This window comes from Oncorhynchus mykiss, chromosome 10 (assembly GCF_057628025.1).
Source record: "Oncorhynchus mykiss isolate SJ-2025 chromosome 10, ASM5762802v1, whole genome shotgun sequence".
NCBI classification, from domain to species: Eukaryota; Metazoa; Chordata; class Actinopteri; order Salmoniformes; family Salmonidae; genus Oncorhynchus; species Oncorhynchus mykiss.
The window spans coordinates 29084793-29100793 of record NC_143031.1 but is presented as its reverse complement, the minus strand read 5'-3'; the positions used below and the strand labels follow the sequence as shown (position 1 = coordinate 29100793).

Sequence of the window (16001 nt, the reverse complement as noted above, 5' to 3'; positions counted from 1 at the left end):
ATGATCACTTGTCCGGTTAAAGTAGGATACATTTCATTTAATTTCTCACAGTTGACCACTATACAGATAATACTGTATGTATCAGATCATAATTAGCTATGATTAGGAGACGTTGTGAAGGACACAAAAGGGAAAACACACCGCAAAAATATGGCGTACATTTACATTGTAATCCCATGCAATTTCTTTCAATTGGAAAACCATATAATTTACACAATGGCATATTTGAACTCTGGTGATATGAACGAGGACGCATGAAAAGTCATTAACCTTTGATCTCAGCTGGAGATGTTGATGGTGGTGCATGCCACCAGAGGAAGGGAGGGAACAGAGAGAGAGGGGGGGGGGGGGGAGGGAGTCACCTCATATTCTCGGTGCATGCAAATGACCCCTTATCTTCCTCTTTTACGGGTGATAATCAGCGGGGGGAGGGGGACTCTCTGTGATCCTGAGTCGACACCAAGGATACTGTTGCTGTAATGTTATGTCTTATAATCGGTTTATTTTCCCTCCAGCAGCATCTGAGACACACAACACAGCCCAACCCTGAATACAGATAGATGGAAAGGCTGAGGCTCACACGCTTTTCAAAGAGGAAGAGCACTTTGGGCTAAGATTAATGGGAATTATTGTTTGGATTTCCAAACCAATAAATACTTTTTAAAATTCCTTTATTGTGATTCTAATCAATGATTGAACAGTTGTTGTTTGACTCTTTTCTGATCACAACATGACAACAACACATGACATGATGACAATATTTTGTCCTTCATCTTTACAGTGAAGATAGTAAGCTGTTTCTCATCCTGCTATACTGATGTCAAACTCCAAATAAAGTTTGGTCCTGTTGTGTTGGTCACCTCTGAGAGGACATGGTGTACCATCACAGTGTTATTCTGCTCATTTACGTTTTAGCAGACACAATTAGCACTATGTTTACTCTCTAAGAGTGTACATTATGTCCATATGCCCGCTCCCTGGTTGGTCAATATTTCCAATTACATACTGAGATAGTGACCATCTCCTTGATTTTAAACATAATGAAATAAGTATACATGCTGTAGAGTCCTATACCCCACTCTGGATATGTAGCCTATTTTGAATTAGCTGGATATGTAGCCTATTTTGAATTAGCTGGATATGTAGCCTATTTTGAATTAGCTGGATATGTACAGTGCCTTGCGAAAGTATTCGGCCCCCTTGAACTTTGCGACCTTTTGCCACATTTCAGGCTTCAAACATAAAGATATAAAACTGTATTTTTTTGTGAAGAATCAACAACAAGTGGGACACAATCATGAAGTGGAACGACATTTATTGGATATTTCAAACTTTTTTAACAAATCCAAAACTGAAAAATTGGGCGTGCAAAATGATTCAGCCCCCTTAACTTAATACTTTGTAGCGCCACCTTTTGCTGCGATTACAGCTGTAAGTCGCTTGGGGTATGTCTCTATCAGTTTTGCACATCCTCCTTGCAAAACAGCTCGAGCTCAGTGAGGTTGGATGGAGAGCATTTGTGAACAGCAGTTTTCAGTTCTTTCCACAGATTCTCGATTGGATTCAGGTCTGGACTTTGACATTCTAACACCTGGATATGTTTATTTTTTAACCATTCCATTGTAGATTTTGCTTTATGTTTTGGATCACTGTCTTGTTGGAAGACAAATCTCCGTCCCAGTCTCAGGTCTTTTGCAGACTCCATCAGGTTTTCTTCCAGAATGGTCCTGTATTTGGCTCCATCCATCTTCCCATCAATTTTAACCATCTTCCCTGTCCCTGCTGAAGAAAAGCAGGCCCAAACCATGATGCTGCCACCACCATGTTTGACAGTGGGGATGGTGTGTTCAGCTGTGTTGCTTTTACGCCAAACATAACGTTTTGCATTGTTGCCAAAAAGTTCAATTTTGGTTTCATCTGACCAGAGCACCTTCTTCCACATGTTTGGTGTGTCTCCCAGGTGGCTTGTGGCAAACTTTAAACAACACTTTTTATGGATATCTTTAAGAAATGGCTTTCTTCTTGCCACTCTTCCATAAAGGCCAGGTTTGTGCAATATACGACTGATTGTTGTCCTATGGACAGAGTCTCCCACCTCAGCTGTAGATCTCTGCAGTTCATCCAGAGTGATCATGGGCCTCTTGGCTGCATCTCTGATCAGTCTTCTCCTTGTATGAGCTGAAAGTTTAGAGGGACGGACAGGTCTTGGTAGATTTGCAGTGGTCTGATACTCCTTCCATTTCAATATTATCGCTTGCACAGTGCTCCTTGGGATGTTTAAAGCTTGGGAAATCTTTTTGTATCCAAATCCGGCTTTAAACTTCTTCACAACAGTATCTCGGACCTGCCTGGTGTGTTCCTTGTTCTTCATGATGCACTCTGTGCTTTTAACGGACCTCTGAGACTGTCACAGTGCAGGTGCATTGATACGGAGACTTGATTACACACAGGTGGATTGTATTTATCATCATTATTCATTTAGGTCAACATTGGATCATTCAGAGATCCTCACTGAACTTCTGGAGAGAGTTTGCTGCACTGAAAGTAAAGGGGCTGAATAATTTTGCACGCCCAATTTTTCAGTTTTTGATTTGTTAAAAAAGTTTGAAATATCCAATAAATGTCGTTCCACTTCATGATTGTGTCCCACTTGTTGTTGATTCTTCACAAAAAAATACAGTTTTATATCTTTATGTTTGAAGCCTGAGATGTGGCAAAAGGTCGCAAAGTTCAAGGGGGCCGAATACTTTCGCAAGGCACTGTAGCCTATTTAGAATTAGCTGGATATGTAGCCTATTTTGAATTTCTGCCTAGATTCAGACTGCTTGAATATTATAAGCATTTGATGATTTCCCAGTGTGGACAACATTGCACACCTGTCAAATCAAATCAAATCAAATCGTATTGGTCACATACACATGGTTATCAGATGTTAATACGAGTGTAGCGAAATGCTTGTGCTTCTAGTTCCGACAGTGCAGTAATATATAACAAGTAATCTAACAATTTCAAAACAACTACCTTATACACACACAAGTGTAAATGGATGAATAAGAATGTGTACATATAAATATGTGGATGAGCGATGGCCGTGCGGCATAGGCAAGATGCAGTAAATGGTATAGAGTACAGTATATACATATTAGCTGAGTAATCTAGGGTATGTAAACATCATATAAAGTAGCATTGTTTAAAGTGACTAGTGATACATTTATTACATCCAATTATTAATTATTAAAGTGGCTAGAGATTTGACTCTGTAGCCACTCAATGTTAGTGATGGCTGTTTAACAGCCATCACTGGCCTTGAGATAGAAGCTGTTTTTCAGTCTCTCGGTCCCAGCTTTGATGCACCTGTACTGACCTCGCCTTCTGGATCGTAACGGGGTGAACAGGCGGTGGATTGGGTGGTTGTTGTCTTTGATGATCTTTTTGGCCTTCCTGTGACATCGGGTGCTGTAGGTGTCCTGGAGGGCAGGTAGCTTGCCCCCAGTGATGCGTTGTGCAGACCTCACAACCCTCTGGAGAGCCTTACAATTGTGGGCAGAGCAGTTGCCATACCAGGCTGTGATACAGTCCCACAGGATGCTCTCGATTGTGCATCTGTAAAAGTTTGTGAGTGGTTTCGGTGAGCCAAATTCGGTCAGCCTCCTGAGGTTGAAGAGGCGCTGTTGCTCCTTCTTCACCACGCTGTCTGAGTATGTGGACCATTTCAGTTTGTCCGTGATGTGTACGCCGAGGAACTTGAAACTTTCCACCTTCCCCACTGCTGTCCCGTCGATGTGGATTTGGGGCTGCTCCCTCTGCTGTTTCCTGAAGTCCATGATCATCTCCTTTGTTTTGTTGACATTGAGTGTGAGGTTATTTTCCTGACACCACACTCCAAGGGCCCTTACCTCCTCCCTGTAGGCCGTCTTGTCGTTGTTGGTAATCAAGCCAACCACTGTAGTGTCGTCTACTTGATGATTGAGTTGGAAGCGTGCATGGTCACGCAGCCATGGGTGAACAGGGTGTACAGGAGAGGGCTCAGAACGCACCCATGTGGGGTCCCAGTGTTGAGGATCAGCGGGGTGGAGATGGTGTTTCTGTCGGTGGCCATTATGTGATTATAGTTATAACCCAGGCCCCTTTGTTGCCTTTTCATGTCCTCATTTTCCAAATGTGAACAAATGAAATGGCAGTAATATACTACAATATAATAATATGATATTTAATATCATAATACAATTCTAAAAAACAGTCAAGTAATATCACAGCAATACATAATGGAAATCTGATATGATTCAAGATCTTTCATCTAGAATTCATCCTCCACTACAACATTTGAATGTCTGTGTGAAGGCAAAGCAAACCCATTTGATATTAATAAAGACGACAGCTAGTTATTTGAATATAAATTCTGCTTGTTGTTTGTTGGTCATGTGATCGATACTTAATTTCCTTTGTTGGGCGGCGGCTGAGGCTGGCAGTGGCCAGAGAAGACAGAGATGGGGAAATTAACTGGAAGCTCTGCTACTGCAGTCACAGCCACAACCTCTTATCCCAGATCATTGTCTAGTGTCTTCCTGTCTCCGTTCCACACTCTGGTTCATATCTCCTATCACTGACAGAGTGATAACAACACTCCCCCAACAGATAGACATGGATAGCATATTCTTACACAATGGAGGCCCTATGTATGAACCACTGATACATATGGCAGCAAGCAGAAATAATTTTGGGAAATCTCAATTTACTGAATTTACCTTTCACTTTTAGTGTGTTTTAGTCACTTGATGTGTGTTGTAGTCACTTGCTGCAGCAATGAACGGGGTGGACAGGATGACAGAAAGGATACACGATCAGTTGGATAACGAAGCAAACTATCTTCCTTTATGTGTAATCAGTGAACGCATTACCATGTTGATTTCAATCTCCATTGGTACACTCCACATTAGCATTCCAGAATAATTTCATACACTCTCACAGCTGTAATATGCTGACTGTGCAAGCGGCAGGACTTACGGTTTCTCATTTTACTGAATAAAATATCCACTTTTCAGTATGTTCAGACCACATAATAGGGCAACAATATGTGAATATACGGATATACTAATCACAATTTTCACATTGTTTGTCTGCATGATTTAAATCTAATATTAATTTGAATGAGGAAAATTCCACTTGACCAATAGTTATTGCTCTAGTATCCTCTATTGCCGCGGGTGCCAATAACATCTATAGGGCCATCAACTGGTCTGGTGCAGCCATCTAAGGTTGCAATGACTTTATATTCACACAGCTTCTAAGGATATATACACTGAGTGTAAAAAATATTAGAAACACACAAGGTGTCAAAAGCGTTCCACCGGGATGCTAGCCCATGTTGACTCCAATGCTTCCCACAGTTGTGTCAAGTTGGCTGGATGTCCTATGGGTGGTGGACCATTATTGATACACACAGGAAACTGTTGAGCATGGTTGCAGTTCTTGATACACTCAAACCAGTGCGCCTGACACTTATTACCATACCCCGTTCAAAGGCACTTAAATCTTTTGTCTTGCCCATTCACACCAAATGGCACACATACACAATCCATGTCTCAAGGCTTATAAGTATTTATTTAACCTGTCTCCTCCCCTTCATCTACACTGATTTCAGTGGATTTAACAGGTGACATATATAAGGGATCATAGCTTTCACATGGATTCACATGGTCAGTCTATGTCATGGAAAGAGCAGGCGTTCCTAATGTTTTGTACACTCTGTGAATACACTCCGATCCGAGGCGAGATAAACTATTCATCATGTTTTGTGTTTTGGTAAGAGCTCGGAGTGATGTCATGCACCCAAAAAGCCTCAACCAATCAACCAAAGGATATTAATGGCCATGTTCGAGAGGATCAAAACCGTAATATATCATGGGTAAATTGTTACTGACAGATCTACAAATAATAATGAGTAGTTATTTATGATGCAAGGTTCTTTGTAGATCAGTCAGTTGGCATTCACCTGCACTGTCGGCTGCAGTGTCAGCTGCAATGTCGAACAAGCCCTCCGGGTATCCTACAAAAGGACATTTTCGCGACCAGATATGTGATAACCCAGCATCTCCCAAAAACAGATGTCCTGACACTGTATGCCAATGACAAATTTAACATGGTTCATCATGGTAATGTCTTTGATGAACCTAAAACATAAAAATGTGATAGGCCACTGTGAAGTGGATTTACAAAGTTTTTAAATGGACACGTAAAATCTGATTTTCTGATTGATCAATAACTCAGCCATCACTTAACAAATCCCTTAGCTTTTCTCTATCTAAGTTAACAGATCTACCATGGGCCTACATACATATGGGCATACATTTGGTGTTATTTGGAGGCGGATATGAGGGTTTAAGTGAGACTGCTTATAACTGAGGCACCTATAGGCCAATCAGTACCATTCCTTTTGACCAAGTCAATCATGGCCTGTAGTTTCTGTGTGCCAAATTAGAAAAACTATTACCAATCTACGCTTGACTTATTAACAACAATAGCTTCGCTGTGAACCCCTAATAAATCATCTCTACCCCATGGCTATGGTTCTTATGATTTCTCCTGGGTATTCAGTCATTCATTGATGGAATTGTCTCTTCTCTCGCTTCCAGCCTGGAGTCTCCCACTCGGTCTCTGTACATGGAGGCCCCTAAAGGAATTCAGATCCTAGCAGAGGCAGGGGACATCCAGGCCACATGTAGAAGTGACCTACGCCTAGAGTCCAAAGACGGAGAGGTAGGGGGCCCATTCTCTCAACTTTTATCTTTGCATATTTTCTTACTCCTCTGTTAAAGTAGTCATTGATCTAAAGGATTTCACTCCATAGCATTTATTTTCAAGTTATGTCAGATTAGTTAATCACTGATCTCATGAAGGAAGGAAGTCAGAAAGGAAGGAAGGCTGCATTAAGAGTTCTTAAACTGTGTATACTCTACATCTGTATATCTGTCTGTCGATGTTATGATCTGAAGTGAATGTTGATGAGGGTAAAACTTCACTTGTTCGATCGTTGCCCTTGGGTTATTTTTCCAAAGTTTTATCAGACAATTTAACAGAATCATGGGACTATTTGATTTAACACATGAACAGAGGCCCCTCTCAATTTTATCGACTTGATGTGGCTTATATCAAACATTTAGTGCTTTGCCATCTTCCTCATGTAACTGCACCCCTGCTCTCACACTCCATTTGAGTTGCCTTCCAACTGTCCATTTGTCACCTGCCTGACTCGTGGACAGACACTTCACAAGACACCTCTCGCTCTCTAGGAGCCCCTTGGCACTTCCAACCGCAATTAGTGGTGAGGTTTACCTATTAGAGACCTGCTGATACCCTGGCCCCCGGCCTCTCTCTCACTGCAGAGATTATCTCAATAGCAGATGTGTGGAGAAGTCAGCTGAGACTCCCTACTTAAAAGTGTTACAGGTCATTTGATAGGAATGCTTCCCTGAGGCGCCTGGAAATGACTCTTTTTACCTTTTATATTAAGAGCAGATCCTCTCCCGGCTAAGGAAATACAACCCCTTAAAAGTCCCGGGAGGGCGAGGGGGAGAGGAGGTTAGAGAGATGGGATTTAGACTGACTGTCTGGTTTGGTGGAATGGTAAAGTTGGGCGAGAGAGAAGTACTGTACCAATTCAAATGATAATACCGGAGTAAAGTGAGAAGTTATTGCTGGAATTGATTGGTAGCTTGAACGCTGGGTATGGATTTGTCCATCTTAAATCATAAAGGAGTAAATAATTCAGCAATACAGAGATGAGTTGGGTGTGTGGCCGTTAAGAGGTTAATGCCATAAACGGCTTTGTCTGTCGATAGCCACTTCTCTTTAGCCCAGAGAAGAACGGCAGAGGTGCTAGAACAGGTAATACAAACAGATCTACAGTATATTGTCCACAGTGCTTTGAGTGATTTATCATCTCTCATTGTGATTGTCTTGAAGTTAGGTAGAGGAGGCTATACATGGGTAGAGTCACACAGTTCTCTCTCTCTACTCTCTCTCTCACTCACTCACTCACTCACCCACCTATCCAACTATATATGCGGTAAAGGAGTCAATGGAACGTGGATGTTTAATTGACCAGATTGGCGCACATTCAACAAACCTGATCTAACAAAGTGGATATTTGTCAAGTCTGTCATGATTTATGTGTTGTAACAGACCCACAATGTGGTTACTTAAGTTCAATGTGGAAATATTTGTCTGTTTTTGCTGCGTAATATGTAATAATATAATCAAGTTTAGAAAGGGTGGGGCGGGGGACACAGCTATATCGGTCTGCTAATACAGGACTAGTAAAGGCGCAGTGCACTCCTTTTTTCAATTATTCAATTATTTTTATTTGACTACATCCCGTTTTTATAAGATGGTTATAATTGCTCACATACAGAAATCGGTGGTTGTAGTCAAAGTAGTTTTGAACTGCAATGCTGCTGATTGGTAACGATGACATGGTTTTTACCTCAACATAGTGTGAAATACGTATAAATAATAGCCTAAATGTAGGGTAATTTTGTTTGGGGGCAATGAGGAGACTCAGGATCTTTCCCCCACAGCCCTTTCCCCCATGTGTTTCCATGGCAATTCCAGTGTTTTGGTCTAGTTCGATTGACCTCTTTACCACATCTATACATAAATAAATAACATGACTCTGTCCTCATTTAACCCGTTGTCTCCCTGTGGTTAGATCACTCTGGACGCGCGGAGGATCAGGCTGCTGCGTCTGCCTGAGGGCAAGGCCTCTCCCTCGGGGACCACTACCAGACAGACTGTCTATGAGGTGTGTGTCTGTCCCAACGGGAAACTCTTCCTATCACAGGCCGGGACAGGCTCCACCTGCCAGATCAGCAACAATGTCTGCCTCTAGAACACACACATGCACACACTAACACTGAAACACACACACACACACTAACACTGAAGCACACACACACACGCACAAACACACACACATGCAGAACATATCAAAACACGCACTCACTGAAACATACATACATACATACATGTATACATGCATACATGCATACATGCATACATGCAAACATACATACATACATACAGTGGGGAGAACAAGTATTTGATACACTGCCGATTTTGCAGGTTTTCCTACTTACAAAGCATGTAGAGGTCTGTATTTTTTATCATAGGTACACCTCAACTGTGAGAGACGGAATCTAAAATCCAAAAATCCAGAAAATCACATTGTATGATTTTTAAATAATTCATTTGCATTTTATTGCATGACATAAGTATTTAATACATCAGAAAAGCAGAACTTAATATTTGGTACAGAAACCTTTGTTTGCAATTACAGAGATCATACGTTTCCTGTTGTTCTTGACCAGGTTTGCACACACTGCAGCAGGGATTTTGGCCCAATCCTCCATACAGACCTTCTCCAGATCCTTCAGGTTTCGGGGCTGTCGCTGGACAAGACGGACTTTCAGCTCCCTCCAAAGATGCTCTATTGGGTTCAGGTCTGGAGACTGGCTAGGCCACTCCAGGACCTTGAGATGCTTCTTACGGAGCCAATCCTTAGTTGCCCCGGCTGTGTGTTTCGGGTCGTTGTCATGCTGGAAGACCCAGCCACAACCCATCTTCAATGCTCTTACTAAGGGAAGGAGGTTGTTGGCCAAGATCTCGCGATACATGGCCCCATCCATCCTCTCCTCAATACGGTGCAGTCGTCCTGTCCCCTTTGCAGAAAAGCATCCCCAAAGAATGATGTTTCCACCTCCATGCTTCACGGTTGGGATGGTGTTCTTGGGGTTGTACTCATCCTTCTTCTTCCTCCTAGCATAGCAAATGGAGTTTAGACCAAAAAGCTCTATTTTTGTCTCATCAGACCACCTGACCTTCTCCCATTCCTCTTCTGGATCATCCAGATGGTCATTGGCAAACTTCAGACGGGCCTGGTCATGCGCTGGCTTGAGCAGGGGGACCTTGCGTGCGCTGCAGGATTTTAATCCATGACGGCGTAGTGTGTTACTAATGGTTTTCTTTGAGATTGTGGTCCCAGCTCTCTTCAGGTCATTGACAAGGTCCTGCCGTGTAGTTCTGGCCTGATCCCTCACCTTCCTCATGATCATTGATGCCCCACGAGGTGAGATCTTGCATGGAGCCCCAGACCGAGGGTGATTGACCGTCATCTTGAACTTCTTCCATTTTCTAATAACTGCGCCAACAATTGTTGCCTTCTCACCAAGCTGCTTGCCTATTGTCCTGTAGCCCATCCCAGCCTTGTGCAGGTCTACAATTGTATCCTTGATGTTACACAGCTCTCTGGTCTTGGCCATTGTGGAGACGTTGGAGTCTGTTTGATTGAGTGTGTGGACAGGTGTCTTTTATACAGGTAAGGAGTTCAAAGAGGTGCAGTTAACCTTTCTGATCTCCCCATCCTGGATCCGGGATCATGAATACAGACTCAAGCTCATTACCATAACGCAAACTATTCATGAAAATCGCAAATGAAATGAAATAAATATGCCATCTCTCAAGCTTAGCCTTTTGTAAACAACACTGTCATCTCAGATTTTCAAAATATGCTTCTCAACCATAGGAAAACAATAATTTGTGTAAAACTAGCTAGCTAGCGTAGCATTTAGCGTTAGCATTAGCGTTAGCATCCAGCACGCAACATTTCAACAAAAACATAAAAGCCTTCAAATAAAATCATTTACCTTTGAAGAACTTCGGATGTTTTCAATGAGGAGACTCTCAGTTAGATAGCAAATGCTCAGTTTTTCCAAAAAGATTCTTGTGTGTATTAGAAATAGCTCCGTTTTGACATCACATTTGGCTACCAAAAAAAAACGAAAATTCAGTCCTCAAAACGCGAACTTTTTTCCAAATTAACTCCATAATATCGACTGAAAACATGGCAAACGTTGTTTAGAATCAATCCTCAAGGTGTTTTTCACATATCTCTTCGATGATATATCGTTTGTGGAAGCATGGTTTCTCCTCTCAATCAAATGGAAAAATACTTGCACCTGGCTTTGCGCACCAATTTCGACGCAGGACACCAGGCGGACACTTGGAAAATGTAGTCTCTTATGGTCAATCTTCCAATGATATGCCTACAAATACGTCACAATGCTTCCGACATCTTGGGGAAACGGCAGAAGGTCTAAGCTTATTCCTGTCGCATTCACAGCCATATAAGGAGACATTAGAAAACAGAGCTTCAGAAATTCTGCTCATTTCCTGTTTGACGTTTCATCTTGGTTTCGCCTGTAGAATGAGTTCTGGGGCACTTACAGACAAAATCTTTGCAGATTCTGAAACTTCAGAGTGTTTTCTTTCCAAAACTGTCAATATGCATAGTCGAGCATCTTTTCGTGACAAAATATTGCGCTTAAAACGGGAACGTTTTTTTATCCAAAAATGAAATAGCGCCCCTAGAGATGCAACAGGTTAATACAGGTAATGAGTGGAAAACAGGTGGGCTTCTTAAAGAAAAACTAACAGGTCTGTGAGAGCCGGAATTCTTACTGGTTGGTAGGTGATCAAATACTTATGTCACGCAATAAAATGCAAATGAATTACTTAAAATGTATTTTTTTTTTAATTGAAATTGACATTGATTTTCATCATTTTTGTTTTAGATTCCGTCTCTCGCAGTTGAAGTGTACCTATGATACAAATTACAGACCTCTACATGCTTTGTAAGTAGGAAAACCTGAAAAATCGACAGTGTATCAAATACTTGTTCTCCCCACTGTACGTACATACATACATACAGTGCCTTGCGAAAGTATTCGGCCCCCTTGAACTTTGCAACCTTTTGCCACATTTCAGGCTTCAAACATAAAGATATAAAACTGTATTTTTTTGTGAAGAATCAACAACAAGTGGGACACAATCATGAAGTGGAACGACATTTATTGGATATTTCAAACTTTTTTAACAAATCCAAAACTGAAAAATTGGGCGTGCAAAATTATTCAGCCCCCTTAAGTTAATACTTTGTAGCGCCACCTTTTGCTGCGATTACAGCTGTAAGTCGCATGGGGTATGTCTCTATCAGTTTTGCACATCGAGAGACTGACATTTTTTCCCATTCCTCCTTGCAAAACAGCTCGAGCTCAGTGAGGTTGGATGGAGAGCATTTGTGAACAGCAGTTTTCAGTTCTTTCCACAGATTCTCGATTGGATTCAGGTCTGGACTTTGACTTGGCCATTCTAACACCTGGATATGTTTATTTTTGAACCATTCCATTGTAGATTTTGCTTTATGTTTTGGATCATTGTCTTGTTGGAAGACAAACCTCCGTCCCAGTCTCAGGTCTTTTGCAGACTCCATCAGGTTTTCCAGAATGGTCCTGTATTTGGCCATTTTAACCATCTTCCCTGTCCCTGCTGAAGAAAAGCAGGCCCAAACCATGAATGGTCCTGTATTTGGCTCCATCCATCTTCCCATCAATTTTAACCATCTTCCCTGTCCTTGCTGAAGAAAAGCAGGCCCAAACCATGATGCTGCCACCACCATGTTTGACAGTGGGGATGGTGTGTTCAGCTGTGTTGCTTTTACGCCAAACATAACGTTTGCATTGTTGCCAGAAAGTTCAATTTTGGTTTCATCTGACCAGAGCACCTTCTTCCACATGTTTGGTGTGTCTCCCAGGTGGCTTGTGGCAAACTTTAAACTACACTTTTTATGGATATCTTTAAGAAATGGCTTTCTTCTTGCCACTCTTCCATAAAGGCGAGATTTGTGCAATATACGACTGATTGTTGTCCTATGGACAGAGTCTCCCACCTCAGCTGTAGATCTCTGCAGTTCATCCAGAGTGATCATGGGCCTCTTGGCTGCATCTCTGATCAGTCTTCTCCTTGTATGAGCTGAAAGTTTAGAGGGACGGCCAGGTCTTGGTAGATTTGCAGTGGTCTGATACTCCTTCCATTTCAATATTATCGCTTGCACAGTGCTCCTTGGGATGTTTAAAGCTTGGGAAATCTTTTTGTATCCAAATCCGGCTTTAAACTTCTTCACAACAGTATCTTGGACCTGCCTGGTGTGTTCCTTGTTCTTCATGATGCTCTCTGCGCTTTTGACGGACCTCTGAGACTATCACAGTGCAGGTGCATTTATACGGAGACTTGATTACACACAGGTGGATTGTATTTATCATCATTAGTCATTTAGGTCAACATTGGATCATTCAGAGATCCTCACTGAACTTCTGGAGAGAGTTTGCTGCACTGAAAGTAAAGCGGCTGAATAATTTTGTACGCCCAATTTTTCAGTTTTTGATTTGTTAAAAAAGTTTGAAATATCCAATAAATGTTGTTCCACTTCATGATTGTGTCCCACTTGTTGTTGATTCTTCACAAAAAAATACAGTTTTATATCTTTATGTTTGAAGCCTGAAATGTGGCAAAAGGTCGCAAAGTTCAAGGGGGCCGAATACTTTCGCAAGGCACTGTACATACATATCGAAACACACGCACACTGAAACAAACATCCACATGTATACTGAAACACACACATGCAGTGAAACACATAGACAAATGCACATAACGCAACACATGGAAAAACGTATCTACACATACACAGAAACACACGCAATCATGCATATACATTGACACTTAGGGGGTCTGTTCCTTCTAACAGCCTTTGACAGGAACTGAGAGGGATCCTCCTGAGATTTACAAAGAGACACTCGGAGTGACAATGTTCTGTTCTATGTCCTGAAGACAATTTCAGTACCAGAATCACTAGGGTGATCACCCACATTAGAAACCCTGCAATATCCTGCCATTTCCCCATCTCTCTGCTTCATGCCACCTACCACACATGTAGTGATAGAAGGCTCATTGCTATTTTGTTCAATTATAAAAATTTGAGCAGTTCTAAAGATATTGTAACTTTTGAAATATGAAGAGTGTAACAATAGTGTTTTCTTTTGTGAATCATTTTGACTGTCAACGTGTCAGGCTTGGTTTCATTTTCATATCATGTCAATTCATGTCAACGTAGATTTTTTTAAATCGTGAAGAAAGCAAAAGCAGCACAGATTTTAAACCTACACCACTAACAGAACATTAGTAGTAGTAGTAATAGTAAACATTGCATGGTGATGGTCTTCACAGGTGGTCACCCTACCAATTCCTCGTACTGGGAGTGACCCACTCTGTTCAAAGAGGGGAAACTGTGCCTGTGCCTTATATCAATGCACTTGTGGCAAGGAGAAGCACATCACACAGACTTTCTTTTGTCAACATTAGTTTTTCCTTTTGGTTCAATCCTTTTTGTGTGTAGAGGATGGGAATGCAAAGATATCTCTGACTCACCCAACTGCATGCAGCCACACCCTCTCTCTCTTCTTCTTCTGTCGTCTTTTTTCAGTGGTTTAATGCCTTTGACAAGAAGATCAGGGCCAACATGTTGGTAAACACATGGTTTTTGTTGTTGAAATATAAGCAAGAGCGTCAACTTTTTATACCGTTTATCTGTAAATACACATAATCACATCTGAGTGTGTCAAGGGCACAACCTCATGAAATGAAAAATCTGCTCTTTTTCTAAATTAAAGCTTTTATAATATCATGTGTTTTTCAAACAACAAAAAAAGATTGAATAAGTAAATATCTTGATATTCTACAGATTAGCATGTTTAGTATACCATGTTTGCCAGTTGGGAAAGGTTATATTGCTTTTTCTTTATTTTGTGTAAACTTCTCACACACTGAGATCAACAATACAATGAAATGCTTGCCCATTTTGTTTGGCAGTTGGGGGTGAGGTCTTTGCATTCCTTGCGTGTGTCGTGTGGAATTTGTTCTACTAAGAGTTTTTTTGAATGTCTTCTATCGACTGTGTATTTGGCTTTACTTGTTTAATGATGCTCAGAGTTACAGACACACAAACCAAAAAGCGGAGTGGCCCCTACTATGACATAGTCATCTTGTACGGTACTCATTGAGTACTTGTCTTGTCCTTAGCTCCCATACACTGCAATCCTTCTGAGGCGATCTGAAGTGAACAGTGTCTGTGTTCAAGTTCATTAGAGAGCAAAAGGATTTCCTAAAGTCCACTTTGCCTGGCATCAACATCTGCTTTTTTTACTCCATTTGAATGGGGCCATTTGCCTCATTTTGCACCACCTGTTATTAGCTCATCATCCATGCTGAAGAAAGCAATACAGTCTTCAGGAGGGTTTTTACCGCAGGGTTTTTACAGCTCTGTCAATGTTGTGGAGCATTGTGCTACTGTATATTCAAGAGATGTTATGTTTTATATCGCCTCTGTAAAATTATATAAATATCATTTTTTTCTCCACATAAAAGCATTTTATTTATTTAGATTTCCGATGTGCACACTGTAAAATGCCACTGAGTATTGTTGAGAGTATATAATAAACTAAATTGCAAGATGACTGAACCATTTCCACAGGCACATTGCATTTAATTTTGTCTGTTTTATAGTTATTATTGTCTGAAAAGCAGATCAGTTGTACTAAACTACAGCATTCTTATATTTCAGTTTGGCACCATCTAAAAGTTATGAGACACACATACTGTACATACAGTGCCACATCCCTTTCAGCATGTGGTCACAATTTTTTGCCTTGAAATGTCATCTAACAAAGGATTACATTGGATTTTTTTCCCTGCTGGTCTACAAACCCAGCTACTTCAAACGGAAATAAAAAATGTTGAACATTTTCCAAATTAATAAAAAACTAAAACTAAGTTGTCTTCGTACCTCAGAGTTAATACTTGAACCATTAGCAGCCATTACAGCTGTGAAATACTTTGAATAAGATTCTACCAACTTTGCATAATTCTTAGGGCAACTTATGTCCATTGTTTTTGTCAAAATGTCTCAAGCTCAGTAAATGTGGTTGGGGAATCTTTGATTAACAGCATTTTTCAAACATTGTCTCTGATTTTCAAGCATATTTAAGTCAGGACTGATACTGGAAACTCAGGAACACTCAACACCACTAGAAAGCCATTCTGGTGTGTCTTTTGAA

The 16001-nt window shown here is 41.0% G+C and overlaps 1 protein-coding gene across 2 annotated transcripts in view; it reads left to right on the top strand.

The window, feature by feature from the left end:
- The window catches only part of LOC110533613 (delta-sarcoglycan), a 271937-nt gene extending 256526 nt beyond the window's left edge, over positions 1-15411 (top strand). The window contains exons 7-8 of one of the 2 annotated variants that reach the window (XM_021618006.3): positions 6633-6756; positions 8708-15411. In XM_021618006.3, coding sequence (XP_021473681.1) covers positions 6633-6756; positions 8708-8887 — 304 coding nt within the window. In that variant the 3' untranslated portion in view covers positions 8888-15411. The remainder of the gene's footprint in view (positions 1-6632; positions 6757-8707) is intronic. The other variant, XM_021618007.3, reaches the window with a different exon arrangement.
- Positions 15412-16001: the final 590 nt, after the last annotated feature.